At 47.5% G+C, this 20,679-nt stretch overlaps 1 protein-coding gene across 2 annotated transcripts; it reads right to left on the reverse strand.

Moving 5' to 3' along the window:
* Window positions 1-7,946: 7,946 nt before the first annotated feature.
* On the reverse strand, window positions 7,947-20,180 carry LOC128120623 (paired immunoglobulin-like type 2 receptor alpha). Of its 2 annotated transcripts, XM_052754780.1 has the most exons (7): window positions 19,949-20,180; window positions 19,265-19,651; window positions 15,308-15,508; window positions 11,595-11,625; window positions 9,173-9,210; window positions 8,932-8,963; window positions 7,947-8,387 (listed from the first exon to the last, which is right to left on the reverse strand). In XM_052754780.1, the coding sequence occupies exons 1-7, from the start codon at window positions 20,034-20,036 to the stop codon at window positions 8,262-8,264; spliced, it is 903 nt and encodes a 300-aa protein (XP_052610740.1). In that variant the 5' UTR covers window positions 20,037-20,180; the 3' UTR covers window positions 7,947-8,261. The 2 variants fall into 2 exon arrangements, with proteins under 2 accessions (XP_052610740.1, XP_052610741.1); XM_052754781.1 differs by lacking the exon at window positions 15,308-15,508.
* Window positions 20,181-20,679: the final 499 nt, after the last annotated feature.

Consider the following 20,679-nt stretch of genomic DNA (forward strand, 5'->3'; position numbering starts at 1 on the left):
TTTCATATCTTAGAACATTTTCTTTAAAATGAGGTAACAGGCTGGCTATACCCTTGAGGAGAAATCTGGTTGTCTGATGCTGCCAAGCTGACAAAGTAATAGCCAGCCTAGCCATCAATACTATCAGAGATCTGAGAAGGATAACATTATACCTGAGTGCAGATGAAGCAGCTTCTGAATCTATTAAAAATGCCAAGGACTATTCCATTCCCAGTCTAGCCATCCCCAGGTCTCCATAGCGGTGGAGGCAGAAGTATCAAAACAGCATCAATCTTGGGTTTCAAGTCCCATAAGGGGAGAGTTTTTCCTGTGGAAGAGGGACAAGGTGAAGACTGATGTTATTTGTCTAAGACAAAGGAGTATAATCAATTCTCAGTGTCCTGTTGCTTGTCCACAGTCTCGGTTGTGTCGTGGAGGCAGGTGTAGCATCAGGGCTTCTCACCCTGTGGTCAGCATTGCCATAATCCAAGTGGAGACATCATGGTTCCCCATAATCTTCTTTGGAGACCTTGAGTCACTGCTAGGATCTAGGAGTCTCTGATATAATAAGCTTTTTAATGAAGTTTTTAAATGCCATATTCTGCAGGTCTCTGAAATATTTGGGCTGTCCAGGTTTATCTGAATAGACAAACTTTTTTTCTATTTACTTGTTTTAAGCTCAACCCTGAAAACACTTGCAAGGGACTAAGTAAAGCTCATACCTATCATTAATTATATCAGTCCCATAGCATTATAAATTTAATATTTTTAAAAGTGTTCTTAAAAAGGTTAAAGTCTCTCAGATGTCTTCCTGCAGTATCAAAAATAAAGTACTCTCTTTTACTTCAAGAGGGATAAAACATGGCATAACCACAATCTGTATAAGGCAAAACCAAAGCTCCAAAGTGCATACAATCCCCAAGTTCAACATCTGGGATTCATTCCAAATCCTTTTGGTTGTTTAATTTAGAGACTTAACCTAAATCATTTCTTGACCCCATCCTTGGAAGCATATACATAGCTTGCCTTCTGTGAGAGTCACCAGGACCTGAGGACAGTCCTCAGCTGTCCTTCTGCACAGCACAGCCAATCAGAGGACAGCTCTCCTGGTCCTTTGCCCTTGTCCATGTCCTTCTCCCTCTGCTTCCTTCCCCTGCCTTGAACCCATGTCTCCTCCCTGCTTTCCCTGCTCTGCACTCTCCACGCCTCCCTTTTGTCTCCCTGGAAACTGGCTCTCTAGCTTTCCCTGTGAGTGCAGGCTGCTGCCACCCTGCAGATTCAGCCTCAGGGTTCAAATCCCAGTCAGTCTTCTGCTGCCTCTCAGGCTGCTGCTCTCCAGCTCTCAGATGCTCCTCTAACCTATTGGAGGGCTGAGCCCTTCTGAAGACCTGGACACTCCCCTTATGTGATTCATATAAATGCAGGCAAAACAGTCATATCCCTGAAACACATTCAAATCTTTTTAAAAGAAATGCCAGTAGCTTTTCAGTCTGTAGTTAGATCTCAAGCCTTTTTCATACTGAATTTTATCTGGCCTAAGCTTTCATCAATCTTGTTATAATTCTGCCCTTACTCCAGCTACACATGCACAGTTCAGGGTCTTATGTCTTACATCATCGTGGGTGCTGGCCACTATGTGTGCTCGGCATGGTCATACAATCAGCATATGTGTGATGAAGCATCATACTGGGGCCCTTAAAAAGCCGGACACAGACCCCCACCTCTCTCTCTTCTCTCACTGCTCTCTCTGCACCCCATCTTTCTCTCTGCCCTCCGCACCTGCTCTTTCCCAGGCCTGGTCCTTTTGTTCCTGCCCCCTCCCTTCCTCCTAATAAAGCTCTCTGCTACTAAGTAACCAGGTTCTGTCGTGACCGTGACCTTTCCACCGGTAACCAGCACCGCCACCAGCGCCATTTATCATTCATTTTATTGGTGCCATGGACTCAGATAGGACATTCCACCTGCTCTGTGTCCGGGGCTGAGTGTTGTCGGAAACCTATACCGAGGACCTGCGACTGCTCATTCTGCTTTTTTCCATTTGCGCAGCTGCAGGACCACTCTGCACACACCACACATGCCACTAAGATTGGTGAGTTCCCCTATTTTCCAAGACTGCAACCTGAGCTATATTCCTCGTGCCGTACCCCTGGGGGGTCCTGGGCTGCATACCACAGTACATTCTATCTTAATGAAGTATAGGACGCTGTCTGGGCCCCAGGGGTGGGACCCTCTAGCACATATGCCCCAGCCCTTACCCTTATTGTGACAGTGGTTTGGGTAATTTGTGCTGTTAATGCCGGTCCACAGACTGCCTATTCTTGAGGATGCTTGAAATAGGAGCCTGGGGTCCTGTTTGTTATTTTAATTTTTAATTTTTTCTCTCTCAGTTGCAGCCATGGGATGTAAGGACTTCCTTCTTATGGTTCCATTCCTCCTCTGACAAATGCCTTAGATGTCCCCAGATACCAGTGAATTTGGTTGCTTGAACCCTGATATTTCATGGGAATTCATCTAACATCTGCCAGTGAATGGGCAAATGAAAAGAGGTACCTTATCCCCACGCTTTTACCCAAGCTCTGAAGTCCCTCTCCCTTTCTTTCTCAATCTCTCTCCTGACCAGGTGCATTCCTAAGCCTAAGGAGTCTCTGACTCCAAAGAACCCTGTCTTATCTGTTCTCTGCTCTGTGCTCTGCTCTCTGCTCTCTGGTATTGGCCGGGTTCTCTAGTATCAGTTCTACCCAAGCCTGGCTCTCACCTTAACTCACCTTAACTCCTCCCACTTGTTCTCAAGCTGCCCTGAGAATCATAGCCTGGTCTGAAAGCAGGCTAGGATGCATGCAAATAAGTTTACGATCAGAACCCACATGGGGATCACAGTAATCTGGATGGCTCTTTAGCCAGAGATCAATTTACACTCTGCCTCCTGGCTGGTCTTCCTAAAGCTGACTTCAAGCCAGCAGATATCAAGAAAAAAAAATTCAAGACATGAAATAAAATCTGTCTCTTATCTCCCAGACCTCCCTGACATTAGGGCTAAAACTTAAGCATCTGGAGAGCAAGGCTCCTGACCCCACAGACAGAAGTTTCAGCTGTGGCATTTAAGGTGTACCAGGGGAGAAATGAGAAAGCCTGAGAACAGAATTTCCAAGTGCCGGCACACACTGTCCAACCAGCTCCTGAAAGCCACTGGGTCCCTGTTTTAAGTGCGGAGAAAAAGACAAAAAGGCCATGTGGGCTAGTGTGTGCCCTGCCAGGCCATCAACTGAGTCTTGTTCAAAGTGCCACCTAGAAAGACATCTGGTCAGTTGACTGCACCCAGGCACCAAGGGTCATGGGAGCATCATCTAAGACTTCCAGCAGACCTAGGCTTGGCCATAGGCTCACTTGCAGGGAACCCAGAACACAGCATGGAAGCGATCCATTTCTTTCCTTCTGGACACCAAAGCCACTGACTTGGTCCTGGGTGTTTTGGGATGTCACCTCTCCTCGTTTCCCTATTGGGGTAGGGAGGACAGCCTTACCCACCTCACCAGACTTAATTGTACTTTCAGGGTTGCTTGATGGGAAAAGATTTTCCAGCTAAGGTAGGAGCTTTCATTTCATTGCTCCCTCCATGTGCCTCACTCCAGACCTGTCAGCAGTGCTTCTCCTCCTCATGTGCACAGACAGGGCCCTGATCTCTACCTTGTCCCTAATTCCAAAGAAATAGGTTCTCACCCCACAAGCGTTTCTCTTCCTGGTTCCCTCTTCTAATTAACTGCTCAGCTAATGGCTGCTTCAGACCACCACAGTACTGGAGTCCAGGAATCACCAAGTAAGAAACTGCAACAGCTAAATGGTATTTACACCCCCAGACCCAAAAGTGTCTGGGTTCTACAGAAACAGATTTTAACATAACCATCTATTACTGTTAAATGCTCTCAACAGTTGATCACCTGTGTCTCCTGGATGCTCAACTAGTAAAGGAAACAGGTGCCTTAAATAATCTGTCTCTGATAAAGCTTATTATCTGGTTAAAAAATTAAACAACATGTTCCAATCTCTCTGTTTCTCTCATTAACAGTAACCAATACAAGCAGAGTACTAAACTCTACAATGGTCACTAATTTTCTCATGGCTGCTTCTTAATATGTTCAAAATTTTTCCCAAGCTCCAGAAACCAGCTTAAGTCTGTCTGGACAGGTCAGTTCTACTTCAGATAAGCGCCAAACACAAACTCTCCGAATCTGGGAACACGCCAAAGAAAATAAAAATAATAATGATTCTTTTTCCTAAGCTTTCTCTGTCTCACCAACATCCTGTCAGATACAAAAGCGGCCAGAGTGCCAAGCCAAGAGGGATGAACTGCCCCGAGGCAACAGGACAGCCCACCACCCCAGGACGCCTAACCCCCCTAAGAGGCAACCGACATCCACAAAGTCAGCTGAAAGCAGTTTTTCTGAGAGAAGTGACACCTTTATTCCTATTCACTTGCTTTTTTGTAATGAGCGAAAAGTCTGGTGAAAGATGTGGGGGAGAGAGAGCAGAGAGAGAGAGAGTGGGGTCTGCATCTGCCTTTTTAAGGGCCCCTGGTATGGAGCTACACCTCGCAAGCGCTGATTGCATGACCACACCACGTGCAAGTAGTCGCTACCATCTACTAATGATGTAAGACGCAAGACCCTGAACTGCGCATGTGTAGCTGGAGCAAGGGCAGAATTCTAACAGATCTAATGTCTGCTGTCACAATCACTGTGAGTTCATATGTGCAGCTGCCCTGGTGTGTTCAGAAAATACTGTTTCCTCCACCTCTGGCTCTTACACAGCCTTTTGTCCTGACCCCCCTCTTTTCTTAACGATCCTTGAGCCTTGGGAAGAGGGATGTGGTATGTCCCAATGAGGACTGAGGTGCCACAGTCTCTCATTCTCAGGATGTTGACCAGTTGAGTGACTCTGTTAATTGTCACCTGATGCAAGGAGAAGCAGCTCTGACAAGGTTGAGAGACGCACTGATCTGTGGGGACAGCAGTGAAGTTGTTAGAGTCACTTTAATTCTATGTCCATTAAGTAGAGGATGGGAGTGGATTTTCCTTAGGTCCTAAGATTGTCACACACAGGTTCTTGGACCCTTTAACAGTGCCAGGTGTGGGTCCATCTGATGGAATGGGCCTTAGAATTTTGACATTTTATCTATTTATTTTTAATATACATATTTAAAATTTTTATATGTATGGGTGTTTTGCTTGCATATATATCTGTGTACCACATGCATTCTTGGTGCTCACAGAGGCCAGAAGAGGGTGTCATTGTGGTGAGCCATAAGAATATATAGAATATAAGGAGTGCAGCTGTATATAATAAGCTATACCTTGACCGATCAAAGGTCCTTCAAGTGGGAAGCCATTTATCACAGAATATTTGGTGTTATTCAGCTTTCATATTCAGCTGCTCCTTGTTATGAATTTCTTGTGCTCATAATCCCCATAGAACATGTATGTGTGAGCATCCTGCTTGGGCCAGTACTTGGACAAGGTCATGGAGACAGGACCTTCTGCCTCTGAGCTCCCTGCTCCCTTTTAGCATTTGAATAGGGTATCTGCCTTTTGCAAATTTCCCCTTTAGTTAGGGCCAGCCCCAAACAAAGCATTGAAGGACTGGGAGGGGACAGAATAGCTGAGACCATCCCTTGCCTTCAGGCCTATTGGCATTCTAGAGCAACTGACTGAGAACAAAGGAGGTTTTTGCATATCTAGGTAGTATGAGCGGTGGAACAGGATTCCTGGGAGACAGAATCATGTGGCCAGAGAGAAGGGAGGAAGACAGAGATTCTGTAGAGGGTAAGGCAGATCTTCTGTAGTGTTTCTCAGAGCCAGGAGTAAGGAGCTAGGAAGGCAAGATGGAGGACGAAGGAACAGAGGATGAAGATGAGGTCAAAAGCATAGGAGCTTATTAAAACTATGAGGACAGGAAAAATAGGCACAGAGAGGTGGGGCCCCATCATCTTTCTGGAGACTTCAAATTCACTACATTAAACATTGAAGTGTAGGCAGTGGTAGCACATGCCTTAAATCCTAGCATTCCAGAGGTAGATTGCATTTGGATCTCCATGAGTTCAAGGCCACACTGTAAACAGAGTCAGGCAGTGGTGACAGACACCTTTAATCCCAGGATTTGAGATCTCATGTCTTGCTTAGGAAAGACACATGCCTTTAATCCCAGGAAGTAATGTCAGGGACATAAGGCATGAAAACCAGGAACTAGAGGTTTTTTAAACTTTTAAGCTTTTGAGCAGCAGTTCAGCAGAGATCCATTTGGATGAGGACTCAGAGGCTTCCAATTTGTGGAAACAGGATCGGCTGAGAATTTGGTGAAGTGATGTTAGCTGTGTCTTGTTCTGCTTCTCTGATCTTTCTAAGGCTTTAACCCAAATTTCTGGCTCCATAGTTTTTACTAAATAAGACCATTTAGAAATTCATCTACAGAGAGGAACTGAATGTGAGGATGGAGCTGAAGCTGTGTAGACAGAATTTTGTCATAGAGGAATAAAGCAAATGGACAAAGAGCTGGTGAATCTAGATTCATTACCCCGATATTGGTAGCATCTCTTCTGGGCCCCTGGGAGAATATTATAAAGGCTGGTCCATGAATAATATTTGAGATGTCATATCCTCTGGAACTGGAGTTACAGGTGGTTGTGAGCCACCGTGTGAGCACTGGGAATAGAAACCCAGTCTTCTAGAAGAGCAGCAAGTTGTTTTAACTGCTCAGCCATCTTTCCAGCCCCTTGACATTTCAGATACAACTGTAGTAAGTAAGGCTCAAAAGTGTTCAGATTTGTTCAAGACCCGTGTTGAACACACAGCTAACACAAGGCTGGAGTCCAAGTGTGACCTGAAAGTCCATATTCCTCATTCTATCCTTTCAGACGCTTTAAACATAAGAATCCAGAAATCTGGCTTGTAAAACATCAGGATAGGTTGACTTAAAGGGACTCTAAACTTTGTCCTTTTTTCTCTTTAGGCCCTAAAAAAAATAAATTAATTAAGAGGCCGGGCTGTGGTAGCACACACCTTTAATCCTAGCACTTGGGAGGCAGAGGCAGGTGGATCTCTGAGTTTGAGGCCAGTCTGGTCTACAGAGTGAGTTCCAGGACAGGCTCCAAAGCTACACAGAGAAACCCTGTTGGAAAAACCAAAAAAAAAAAAAAAAATTCTTGTTTCTAAAAGCAAGGACTCAGTGACCACTTACTCAAGGATAAGGAAATAAAAAATCATATCAAAGTGCCCTACCCCACCAGCTCCACACGGGGCTTGTCCATTGGGAAAGGAAAGTCCTGGACTTCAGAAGCCCCTGACACAGGAGGCAGCAAGTTCCCCACTGAAGGTGATGGTTCCAGTGACCTGGACTTGAAGCAACTCATGGAAGACATTGGAGAGGCAGAGGAGAGAGGGGAGTCGCAGCAGGGGGATGGCTCAGAGGAGTTCCTGGCGGGTCTCTTTGAGGAGTAGTGTGCTCTGGTCCTTCTACAATTCACAGCCTCTCAGTGATCCTGAGCAGATGTTGAATGTCGGGGTTGGTGACCTGCTCCATGCTTCAGGTCAGAGCTGTGCATCATGGGTAATAAAGCAGGTCTCTGGGGTCACTGTTTAGGCTGGGCTTCCTTTCATGTCACTATGGCAACCTGCCTTCTCTGGAGGGTATAGGAGGCTGGGAACAGCAGCAGGACCCAGGCCTGGGGAACCTTCAGAAAAGCATGTCTGTGAGTCCTGGCTCCCCAACTTCCTGGGAGCCACATGGCCTTAGGAAAGCATTGTGACCATCTGGTGTTTAGTTCCCTGTCTCACACCATCTATCTAGGGTTGTTGCTGATGTCCAGTGTGGTGGTCCATGGGAACCAGTCACAGAGTGTGCTGGTTATTACCCTCCCAGATATGGATGTACATCGTGTAGACAGGCTGAAAGCATTTGGGGCATCCCCTGCCTTGGGCAGCTAGAAAAAAGTTATAGAGGAGGGGATCTTAGAGGGCCAGAAGTTAAGGGTCACATGAGTGACTCTAAATTAGATTCATTTAGGCAAATTCTGTGGATTGTTTTATTTTGTGAGAAAGGTCTAGGAAGTTAGAAAAGGGAACTGGGAATTTCTCATTTTCTCTCAGCTCAAACACCCTGACGTGTGGATTTCTGTCTCTGGCCATGGGTATCAGTGACCCATGAGATTTTGTCTCTGGCTGTGGGTATCTGTGGAAGCTGGGAGTCTTCCTACTAGAAACACAGGTGACTCTGAGATCGTCACCCAGACCCACTCATTTGGCCTTTACAATGGAGTACACAGTCTCTTCCTGGGGATCTTCAGGGACAGCCTGGCAGGGTGATGTTCCCGGTAAGGCTGGATTTGAGAGGGCAATGGAGGCGTACACGATGTTGTTATCCTGTGGGGACAAGAGGTTAGATGGCAGCAGTGCAGCTGTGGCCACCATAAAGCAGCAGCTGCAGCCTGAGTGTCCTGCCCACACCTGCAGCAGCTGCAGCCTGAGTGTCCTGCCCACACCTGCAGCAGCTGCAGCCTGAGTGTCCTGCCCACACCTGCAGCAGCTGCAGCCTGAGTGTCCTGCCCACACCTGCAGCAGCTGCAGCCTGAGTGTCCTGCCCACACCTGCAGCAGCTGCAGCCTGAGTGTCCTCTCCACACCTGCAGCAGCTGCAGCCTGAGTGTCCTGCCCACACCTGCAGCAGCTGCAGCCTGAGTGTCCTGCCCACACCTGCAGCAGCTGCAGCCTGAGTGTCCTGCCCACACCTGCAGCAGCTGCAGCCTGAGTGTCCTCTCCACACCTGCAGCAGCTGCAGCCTGAGTGTCCTGCCCACACCTGCAGCAGCTGCAGCCTGAGTGTCCTCTCCACACCTGCAGCCTCCCCCCTTCTGCCTCCTTCTTCAACATCCCTTTAACTTCCCTCAGGCCTGAGTCTGAGTGGCTTACCTTGGGGTTCTCTTTGGGGTCCATATATTGCCCTAGAGAAAAAAGAACACAGAGTGCTAAAGTCAAGGGAAGGGAGACAGATGGCTGGGAGTTCCAACAGTGAGGTGAGGACCTTGGTTACATGGGAGGGACAGGGTGATGGAGGGAAAGGTGGAAATACTGAGGGATGCTTATGTAAGTGTGGGGTCTTGGGAGAAGAAGGCAGAGCCAGGTGAGGAAACAGGAAGCTGGCAGAATTTACCTTCAGGTTCAACATTCTCAGTGTTTTCAATGAGGTCCCTGCATAGGAACAAATGGACAACATATCAGAATCTGGACAGGAAAGGGTTAAGACACCAGGTGCTGGGCTGCAGAGATGGCTCAGTTAGGAAAGTAAGTGTCACATAAACACGAAGTCCTGATTGCAGACCCAGGACCCACAGAACACTGGATGCTGGAGAAGCAGAGACAGGCAGATAAATCCCTGGAGTTCACTGGCCAGCCTGGACTAACAGATGAGCTCTAGATTTATCTCAAAAGATAAAGTGGAGGGCTGGAGAGATGGTTCAGCTGGCAAAGTGCCCACTTCACAAACACGAAGACACAGATTTAGATCCCCAAGGACCCATGTGAAAAAACCTGGACACGATGTGCCTGGAGAGTGGGGTGGAGAGAGGAGGATCCCTGAAGCTCATTGTCTGGGCAGCCTGGCCCAACTGATGAACTCAGGTTAATGAGAGACCCTGCCTCAAAATAAATATTAAATAACGGTGGGAGAAACTGAGGGGAGTCACCACATAGACTTCTGGCTTCCACACACATACACAGGTGCAGACACACACACACACACACACACACACACACACACACACACACACACACACACACACACACACACTCTCAACATACATGCTGGGACACAAAACAGACCAGAAAACAACTGAGAGACACACCATTGATCTCTGGCTTCTACACACATGGACACATGTGGATGTGCACCTGCACATGGATACACACAGGAACAGTAACAACACACACAGGAATAGTAACAACACACACAGAACAGGGAATGGTGGTGCATGCTTGAAATCTCAGTGCTCAGGAGGTGGAGACAGGGAACTCCTGGTGTTCAATGGCCAACCAACCTGATCTAACTGGTGAGTTCCAGACCAGTCTGAACCAATTAAAATAACAACAACAACAACAACCCACAGCACAAGTGGGGACTGGAGAAATGACTTAGTGGTCAGAGCAGGCCATCAAGACTGACAACCTGAGAAACATCCCAAGGATTCACAAGGTGGAAGGAAAGAGACAGCTCTCAGAAGTTGTCCTGTGACCTCCACATGTGGACCATGTCAAGTCATACCCACACACATGTATACACATGCACACGAACAAAATGTAATAAAAATAATTATTTAAAAGACTGATTGGCACTGGAGAACACACTCACACAGACACCCAAAACACACACACACACACACACACACACACACACACACACACATACACACACACACACACACACACACACACACACACACACACACACACACACCAGGAGCTCGTTCCCTCTGAGTGGTCTCTGCCATCCTCAGTGACTCTAGATGAGCATGACCAAGTTCCATGCTCAGAATTAAACCTTCTCCTGAAGACAATGAGAGGCCATTGGGAAGGTGGCCTGGCCAAGGTCCCTCAGCACTAGCTGAGGGGAGTCATTCTAGGAAATCGTCTTGCCCTGGGCAGGAACAGAGACTAGAAATAGGAAGAACCAAGTCTATCCTCTCTCACTACCCTGAAAACTAGAAGGCAAGAAAGTTTCAGATCTTCTGGGTAGGTGCTCAGGCTGGGTTCAAGGAAGAAAGGACCTGAGATGGGACTGGAGGAAGGGCATCTGGCCAAAGAAGCCACAGGGAGAGGAGAGATGGAGGAAGCTGGGATGCAGTGTTGCTGGTGGATGCTTGAGTTATCTGCACAAGGCTGTGGGTTCCATCCCAGCACCTCATAAACCCGGTGTGGTACAATGCCTGTCCTTCCAACAGTTGGGAGGTGGAGGCAAAAGATCAGAAGTTCAAGGTCATCCATGGCTACAGAGTGAGTTTGAGGCCAGTCTGGACTAAATGAGACCCTTTCTCAGAAAAAAGGGGTTGGAGGAGGAAGGGTGAGAGCAGTTCATGTTCAGTAGGAAAAGAAGAGGCAGGAGAGAAGGGTGGAGAGGTTGGGAGGTGGAGAGAAAAGGGCAGAGATGTGGAAGATCTGGAACAAAGGATTCTGGGGGAGCGGGGCTCACTGACCATAGAGACAGACAGAGAGAAGGAAGGAAAAGATGGGAGAGCTGTTGAATCCAGGCGGATGTTCAAGGCTGAGAGGAACCAGAGACAGAGAGGGAAGCCCAGGAAATGGAAGGAGAGAGGGAGAAAGTCTGAGGCCTAAAGGGGGTGTTGTTCTGGGAAGGAGACTCCTGAGACCCTCTGCACTCCTTGTCACTGAGAATCTGGTGCCTGAGGAGCCTGAGGTCATAGAGGACAAGGAGGGAGCAGACAGGATGAGTCAGTGGTTAGGGAGATGTGAAGAGTCCTGAGTGTGGTTTTCCTTTTTTTATGTTATTTGAAGGGCCTGGAGAGATGGCTCAGTGGTTAAGAGCACTGGCTGCTCTCACAGAGGACCCGGATGGTGCTCACCTGGCTGGGGTTTCGGCTTTAGTCCTCTGTCCTGTGGGGAAGAAACAGTGTCAGTGTGACATCAGTGCTGATCCTCCATCATCCCTCTCAGCTGTCCTGTGTGTTCAGACCACCTTCAGAGGACAGGGGAGCAGAGAACCTGCCCCAGGCAGTCAGAGAGGAGCCTGAGCTCCCTCTGCTGGGCTGTGTCCTACACAGCAACCTCCCCAGATCTCTGCTAGGTCCATGTCCACCCATGTGTCCTCTGCTTCCTTCACCAACCTTGAGTTCCCCGCACTCCACACCTGCCTCATCTACTCTGCATTCATCTACCTTCCTTTTTGTGCCTTTAGAGACCGCCTCTTTCTGGATTATATTTAATCTACTGATCTTTTTGTCTTGGTGCATACTAGTCTCTTTTTATTTACTGTAGCTTTTAAATCGTCACTTATTTATTATATGGTCGGGGGTGTGCCACAGTTTGTATGGAGGTAGAGGGCAACTTGTAGGAGTCTGTTTCCTCCATCATATGTCCTCCAGGTTTCAACACTGACTCCTTTTACCCTCTGAGGGCAACTGTAGATTTTTAAAGAAAAAAATCTATTATTTATTTAGCTACTGTAGCTTTAAAAGTTTTTGTTGTTGTTGTTTTGTTTTGTTTTAAGAATTTTTAAATTATGTGAACCTGTTTTGGGGCACAAGAGAGCAGATGCCTGTGGGATTCAGGAGAGGGCTTCGATCGATATGGCTGCAGCCAGAGTTACAGGCGGTGGTAAACTGCCTGATGTGGGTGCTGGAGCAGAACTCAGGTTCTCGGCCAGAGCAGCCAGTGCTCTTAACTGCGGAGCCATCCCTCCAGCCTCCTGTTGCAACTTTGATAAACTCTGGGATCAGGCAGCGGGAGTGCTCCATTATTGGCCATTTTTGTTATTTCATCTCATTTTGTTTTCCAGAATGTACGTGAATTTGAAAAGATGAATTATTTTTACAAAACTCCCATTGTACTTTAGATAGAAATTATATTGAATTTACTGATTATTTTTGTAGTACAGACATCTTTTTTTAAAAAAAACTTAACTCATTTTTATTGTATGACAGTTTGCCTGCTGGTATGTCCGATTGCCACACATGTGTCTGGTCCCTGTGGCAGTCAGAAGAGGGCGTCAGATCCCCTGGAACAGCAGTTACAGGTTATTGTGAAACATTGTATGGGTGCTGGAATCAAAGCCTGGTCCTCTGCAAGAGCAGCCAGTGCTCTTAACCAATGAGTCATCTCTCCAGCCTCCTAATATAGACATCTGAACTAATTTTTCCATTTTAAGAATGAGATGATTCCTACTTACCCGCTTCCTGTGTCTTTCAACAATGTTACCCACTGTGTTTTGGAGAACACGTCATTTGGTGCCTTAGTTTAGGGTTTTTCCCTGTTTTTTTCTTTTTTCCCGGAGACAGAGTTTCTCTGTGTAGTTTTTTTTTTTGTTTGTTTGTTTTTTTTTTTTTTTTTTTTTTTTTTTTCGTGTCCTGGAGCTTTCTCTGTAGTACAGGCTGGCCTCGAACTCATAGAGATCCACCTGGCTCTGCCTCCTGTGTGACAGGATTAAAGGCGTGTGCCACTGTCCACTGGCCTTCCCTAAGTGTTTTTAGATTATAATTTTAGTTTTAGAGATTTATTTTTATTTGTGTGTGTATATATGTGTGCATGATTGTGTATGCCATCCTGTTCCCTTGGCCAAGGAGGCCAGAAGAGAGCCCTGGGTGCCTGAAGCTAGACTTAGAGGAGGTTGTGAGCTGCTCCATATGGGTGCTGGGAACTGAACTTGGGTCCTCTGCCAGAGCAGCAGGTGCTCTTAACTCCTGAACCATCTCTCTCTGTTTTTCTTTTGACTTATAAATACACTTTGTTTGTTTGTTTGTTTTTGTTCAGCTCTGTGAGATCCACACAGGCACGTCAAATAGATCCCCAACTCAGCTGGTTAGCCCACTCCTAACTAACCCAAACAATTGAATTGTTTTCATTTTTTAATTGTTTGGGTTAGTTTAGGGTTAGATTTGAATGAAAAATCTTCATAACAGGCTCATCTATTTGAAATCTTGTCGTATTTGGGAGGTTATGGACCATTTAGGAGGTGCAGCCTTCTGGAAGAGTTATGTGTCACTGGAGGTGAGTTTTGAGAACGTATTGCTCTCCCTCACTTCCAGCTTTCTCCCTGGGTTTTCTGCATGTGTTGAAGATGTGACTTCTCAGTGTCCTGCTTCAGCTCCCCCTTCACTATTAACCTTCCTTCTGGGACCGCAGGCCAAATCAAACTCTTCCTTCCACAAGTTACTTTTGATCATGATGTTTTATCACCACACTGGAAAAGTAACCGCCATTACACACTCTCAAACACACTTCCTCTTTCAGTCCCTATATGGCTTGGTGGTTTCATCAGAGTGTTTCTCAACACACTGAGGCTTGTTCCTGTTCTCTGTCCCCATGTAACCCATCTAATCACTGAGTGTTGGTTTGAGGTCTTCTGCACCCTAGGATGACTTTGAACTACTGATCATCCTGCCTGCCCCTTCCACACACTGGAGTTACAGACATGCACTACCACACCAGGCTAATCACCAAGTATGAAAGCTTTTGCCTTGACATTTTCCTGGTTCTGGCTGTTCATCCCCATGTGCAGGTCCACTGTGGCAAAGTGACACAGCCTGGCCCCCCTCCAGTCTGTTCTCTGCACCCTAAGACTGTAATGTCAGAATCCAGCTGCTGCTCAGGCCACAGCACCACCCTTCACCTCTCACACAGACACTGTCCGGACACTGTTCTCTCCAGCTGACCTGATTCCATCCAGGTCCCGGGTTTCTCACCTGGGAGTGATTTTAGTCACTGACAGTATTAGTGTCCACACATCCTGTTCCCTTTCCTGCCTCCTTCCTGGTTCAGCTTGTGTAGTGAAACCACCCCTATCCACCTCAGAAGGATATAAAAAGAACCCCCCCTGTTTCCTCTTTAGAGGCCCTGTCATGTTGGTAGAGCCTGAAATCTCCTTAGAGAGCCCTGCCTTGCTGCTATTTACCATTCTGTCTGTCCATGGCATCGATAACCTTTAGTAAACTCCTTCCTCCCCGGTTATCTGTCTCAGTGACCCTCTTGAATCCCCATCTGAGACCTTTCACACACACTGATGTCATCATAGCAGGGTGCTGTGGTGGCCACTGCATTTTTACTATGGTATCAGAGGCTTGGGGACCTGATTTACCAGGTTCCCTCTGGTCATCTCCTGCCTCCTCTAACAGCACCACACTGCTCAAGAGTTCCTGAGATGTTTTCCCTTTCCTGGAAGGCCAGAGAGTGTCCTCTAAACCACTCCCAGCCCTTTCCTGGCCGTTTGGTGGAAGGAGGAGGGTTGAGATAAATTCTCATATAATCCAGGCTAGTCTTGAACTCAAGACCCTCCTGCCTCCACCTCCCAGGTGCACTTATTGAGGTGTGCATCACCGTTGACTGTCAGTGTTTTCATTTTTTAATTGTATTAGATTATTTTATTCACTGTGTATGTGAGTGTGCACACACCATGGTGTGGTGTGTTAGAGGACAATGTCCAGGACTCAAGCTCTTTCCTGACTCAGCCATCCCCTGACCCTGGCATCTGCTCTGTCGTCAATCTCCTTCATGGACTGTGGTGTGGACTGTTCTGTGGAAACACTCAGGACGTGTGATGGGGGTGCTGTCTTGGACCACTTACCTTTCCTTCTCTTCCACCTGAGGAACACTATCAACCCCAAAACCCCAGCCAGGAGTACAGCAGCAGCCACTGCCAACCCAACTGTGGTTCCCAGACCCAGGGGCTGATTCTTCCCACTGTTCTTCCCTTCTGTGGCTGTGAGAGCAGTTCTGGTGAGTGCAGAAGTTGCAGTGGTGGGGCTTGGAGAGGTGGTCTTGGGGACTGGGAGGAGACAAAGGAAGTCAGCATTGAAGGTGATTGGGAAGTTTAAGCCAAATAAACCTTTTCCTCCCTAAGTTCTTTGGTCATAGAGTTTTCCACAGCAATAGAAACTCAAACCAGGACACCTGCTGCCTCTGAATCCCAAGTCATGGAGGCTGTTCTAGTTTCAAGTCCTCTGTTGAATCCCCATGGGGACCTGCTGTGGGATGATTTCTCTCCAGGATGCTGCAATCAGTCTCCTGCAGTGCCAACTCCATTTCCCCAACAGCAGTGACTGGACCCTGCAGCCATGGTGCTCTCACAGGGGTCGGGCACTTCTGTGGAAGAGCAGTGTGGGGCTTTGGTGTAAGTGGAAGTTTCTGTCCCTTCAGCAACTCCCAAATACCTGGCAGCTGCTTCCCAAATTACCATCCAGAGACTTAAATAATTAATATATATTATATCATATTATATTATATTATATATATTAATATAATTATATATAAATGATCTGCTGTTAGCTCAGGCTTATTACTAACTAGCTCTTACACTTAAATTAACCTATAATTCTTATCCATGTTTAACTTGGTACCTTTTCTCAGTAGGGCAGTCTCATCTTGCTTTCTCTGCATCTGCCTGAGGACTCCTGACTCAACCCTTCCTCTTCCCAGCATCCCCAGGGACCTGTGTGTTGCCATGTACTTATAATCCCAGCACTTCAAGGGGAAAATAGGCAGATCCCTGTGGCTCACTGCCAATTGTCCTATCCCACTTTGTGAGTTCAGCCCAGAGAAAGACCCATCAAAGGAAACATAGGAAGAGAGAGACAGAGAGACAGAGAGCTAGAGAGAGGGAAAGAGAGACACAGAGAGAAATCTATCACTAGGGGTCTCTTTGTTTAGACATGAAAGAGAAAATGTGCAAAGGAGAGTACTATTGATTTGGCTACAAAAATTAAATTATGTAAAGAGAATTAATAAGCCAACCACAGGGTTCTTTTCAGTACTTGTTGCACATATTTCTCCAGGGGTATTATCTTTGCCCTAAATGAGGACATTTTGCTCGGATAAAACATTTCTTTTGAGGGCTGTGGATGCAGCTCAGTGGTGGAGTGCTTGCCTAGGGTGCACGAGGCCCTGAGTCCATCTCAGGCAGGGGACACGGGATGGTGAAATGTCCTTTTGGTCCCAGCTCTTGGGAAAGAGTTCAAGGCCATCTTAGGTTTTATAGCAATTTGAGACCAGCATGGACACATGAGACTCTGTCTTAAAGAAATGGAAAAATAGAAGAATGTCTTTTTATCGTTAATTTTAATATTTTAAAAACAATGGGCAGGAAGCCGGTGGTGGCGCACGCCTTTAATCCCAGCACTCGGGAGGCAGAGCCAGGCGGATCTCTGTGAGTTCGAGGCCAGCCTGGTCTCCAAAGCGAGTTCCAGGAAAGGCGCAAAGCTACACAGAGAAACCCTGTCTCGAAAAACCAAAAAAAAAAAAAAAAAAAAAAAAAAAACAATGGGCAGGAATATTTAGTTAATGAATTAATTTTTAAAATGCTGATGGGAAAAATACTGGTGGAATAACTCATAGTGGAGGTGAGGTGTAAGTCAATGACAGAGCCCTTGTCTAGTGTGCATGTGGCCCTGGGGACAAGAAAAAACACATGGTGTCTGTGCCTGAAGCAGAGAAAGTCATGGCTGCCTTAAATTGATTGTTCTACAAGCACCTAATAGATTATCGCCAAGACTGGAGACATTAGGAACGGAGGAAGAGGGAGGAAGCTGGAAGAAGAGAAGTCATTTAGGGAAACAGGTAGGAGACACAGGAAATGCAGATGTAAGGTGCCTGTCAGCTCTGTCTGTGGAGTTTATCCTGAACCAGAACAGGGGTTAAGATGAGGAGTGTGCTGTGGGATGTTCTGTGTGGCAAATGTGTTGCTGATTGGTCAATAAATAAAACACTGATTGGCCAGTGGCCAGGCAGGAAGTATAGGCGGGACAAGGAGGAGAATAAAGCTGGGAAGTGGAAGGCTGACTCAGAGAGACACTGCCAGCCGCCATGATGACAAACAGCATGTGAAGATGCCGGTAAGCCACGAGCCACGTGGCAAGGTATAGATTAATAGAAATGGATTAATTTAAGCTGTAAGAACAGTTAGCAAGAAGCCTGCCATGGCCATACAGTTTGTAACCAATATAAGTCTCTGTGTTTACTTGGTCGGGTCTGAGCGGCTGTGGGACTGGCAGGTGAGAGAGATTTGTCCTGACTGTGGGCCAGGCAGGAAAACTCTAGCAACAGGAGTGGTTTGCCAGGGGGAGATGGGTGAGTCTAACCTGGAAGGGACAAATCTACTTATCACTGGCACTGCTGAGAATTGGCAATGTAATTAATGATGATTGTTATTTGACTATTAATTTTATATTTTATTTTCTAAAAATGTTTTTTAATTAAATTTTTGCACACACACAATGGTGCATGAATGTGTATGTGTGTTTATGTGTCTGTGTGTGTCTGTGTGTGTGTGTCAGAGGTTAACCTTGTGTGTTCCTTCCTCAGATGTCATACACCTTATTCGTAAGACAGACCACGTGAGCACCTATAACCGCAACACCATGGGAGATGGAGACAAGAAGATCAATGGGTCTTCACAGCCCATCATCCTAGCCCTAAACAGTGAGCTCCAGGTTCAGTGAGAGACCCTGCCTCAAGGGAATAAGGTGGGTCTTAGTATAGGAGGACTCCCAATGACCATCTACCTCTGGCCTTCCCAAGCACAAAAATGAAATACATGCCCCCCCTACGTGAACCCACACAAACACACACACACACACACACACACACACACACACACACACACACACGCATGCATGCTTACACAATATATACACACTCCACATAATCAAGAAAGAAGAGAGGCAAGCAACAGTGTCTACTGGTTGACAGATGCTTGGAGGTAAACATCTTTACCTCCAAAAACCTTTCGGGGCCTGTTCCTCACCAGCAGGACCTTGGGCAGGGGGGAATTCTGCTGATCTCTGTGTCTCACTGTATAATGACCATGAGAGTGCCCAGCAGTAGTGACGGGTGGCTGGAGTAATGTCCACACAGTGACTAGGCTGGGCCTGTGTGCACTCTGTGTGGAAGCTGCAGTTACAGTTGCCATGGAGGAGGAGAAGTGACCAGAGAACCTGATCATGGTGAGAACGTGAGGGTCTGTGTGGGAAAGATGGGGGATGGGGAGGAAGGAAGGAAAGAGGGAAATGAGGAAGCAGAAAAGAAACTGGGGCAGGGAGAGGTGAGGGATGTGTCTAGAGACTGGTGAAGTGGGAGGATCCAGAGAAGGAGGGGTACCCGGGACCAGAAGGCACCTACTGTGGAAGACATGAGATATGGTGTAAAGTCTAGATCTAATGGAGACCCTGACACGGGACCAGGTGAAGGCCGCTCCGTCCTGGAGAGGTCAGATCCACGTGGATTTGTGTCAACGAGGGTGGGGTGGGCAGGGTGGTAGTCAGTTTGGAGAAAGGAGCAGGAGACTGGGCCATCTGGGAAGAGCTGAGGCTGGGGGTGGGGTGGATCTGAGGGCACATGAGGGGCAGCTCAGAGAGAGCAGCTAAGGCTTGTGGATGGTTGTGGGGAAGAGGAAAGGTGGAGTTGTCAGAGCTCTGGGGAGGGGACAGAACACATGAGAGGAATCAGAGGGAAGAAACAGAAGTGTAGGATCCCTAATGACAGTACAAGAAAGCCATGGCCACCAGGGCCTGATGTGGGATGTGCTCACCAGGAGTGATGGTGAGTTGGGTCCCAGGAATTGACTGAAACATTGTCATGCCTTCTTTTGTGTTCATATGAACTCGGCAGAAGTACTCTGTCTGGTCCTTCTTCTTCAAGTCCAGGATTCGGAGGACTCCAGATGTCTGAGGCTGTGTCCAGTTCAGGATGAGCCGGTTCTTGAAATGCTCATGTATGAAACGTGGGGTGGAGTTGTAGATATATTCCCCATGGAAGTTCTTCCATTTCCAGAGAATCTTCATCTGTGGATCCTCTGCCAACTCCCAGGGGAAGTAAAAGGAGAAGGAGATCTCGATGGAGCTGCCCTGGACACCAGAGATGTGTGCTGGTTGGTTGACCCCATAGGGTCCTTTTCTGTCGGATTCTGCTGAGTCACCTGGGAAGGATGGGGAGAATCTGATGTCTCTGCAGGGGACGGAAAGGACAACCGAGAGCTTCCTGAGCCATATCCATAGGACAGTCCTGCCCTGTGTCCCACTGTCCCATACAGTACAGGACAGATGAGGACGGGTTGGGCTGGACCCCCTCTGAGGATGAGCTCTCTCTTGGGGCACAGAGCACTGGCTGGCTCCTTTAGCAGACACCTGTCCACATGACAGCCCGCTCTTCCCAGTCCCACTGGCCCCTCCTGTGGTTATGGCAGAGTGCCTGCTAACAAGGTCCCCAAACTCACCAGCTTGCAGACATTCAGCTGACAGCAGCAGAAGCAGGATCCAAGTCATGGCCTGATTCCCTCCAGGAAGTGAGACCAGCAGAGCCATGGGGAAGGAGAGGAGCCCTGTGCAGGGACACTGGGGTGCTCAGGAGTCAGGAAAAATCAGGGTATAGTGGTACACAACCACCAAGTCTTCTCATGTGGAGGACAGAGTGGGGCAGGATCTCCCCATCTCCACCTCCCTGTGACCAGCAACTTCCTTCATGATTCTGGCTTCTTCCTTCCCACGCTGCAGAAGATCCGCCCTGTGGTCACCGACAGGATGGCCATGCCCTTGAGCCCAGCCCCCATTTTTGACAGGAACTGACCTCACCATGCCAGGCTCTCCTCTCTTCTACCTTGACCTCCTGTCTTATTGAATCTCGTCCATTTCCTATGTGGCCTGTAATCACTGGTTCCTCACCTCCATAATCTCCTCCACTCCTGCCCCCACCACCTCAACATTTTCACATGTCTCCCACCATGCTTGTTGTGTGTCTGTCTGTCTGTCTAATAACCTCAGGCACAGAAGTGGTCAGTTTCTGCTCACTTCAAACACAGCAAGGATGGAAACACATTCTGTCCCAGCCCTAGCTCGGTGTCCCCACCACCATCTGCTCTTTGTCCTCTTCTTGCCCTTCAGGGACTCTTCACAGCACCCGGCAGAACCAAGGCCCAGTGGACACTACCGCCCTGGTCTGCCTGCTGCT

The sequence above is a fragment of the Peromyscus californicus genome, unplaced genomic scaffold, assembly GCF_007827085.1.
Source record: "Peromyscus californicus insignis strain IS unplaced genomic scaffold, ASM782708v3 Scaffold_2__1_contigs__length_46816999, whole genome shotgun sequence".
Lineage (NCBI taxonomy): Eukaryota > Metazoa > Chordata > Mammalia > Rodentia > Cricetidae > Peromyscus > Peromyscus californicus.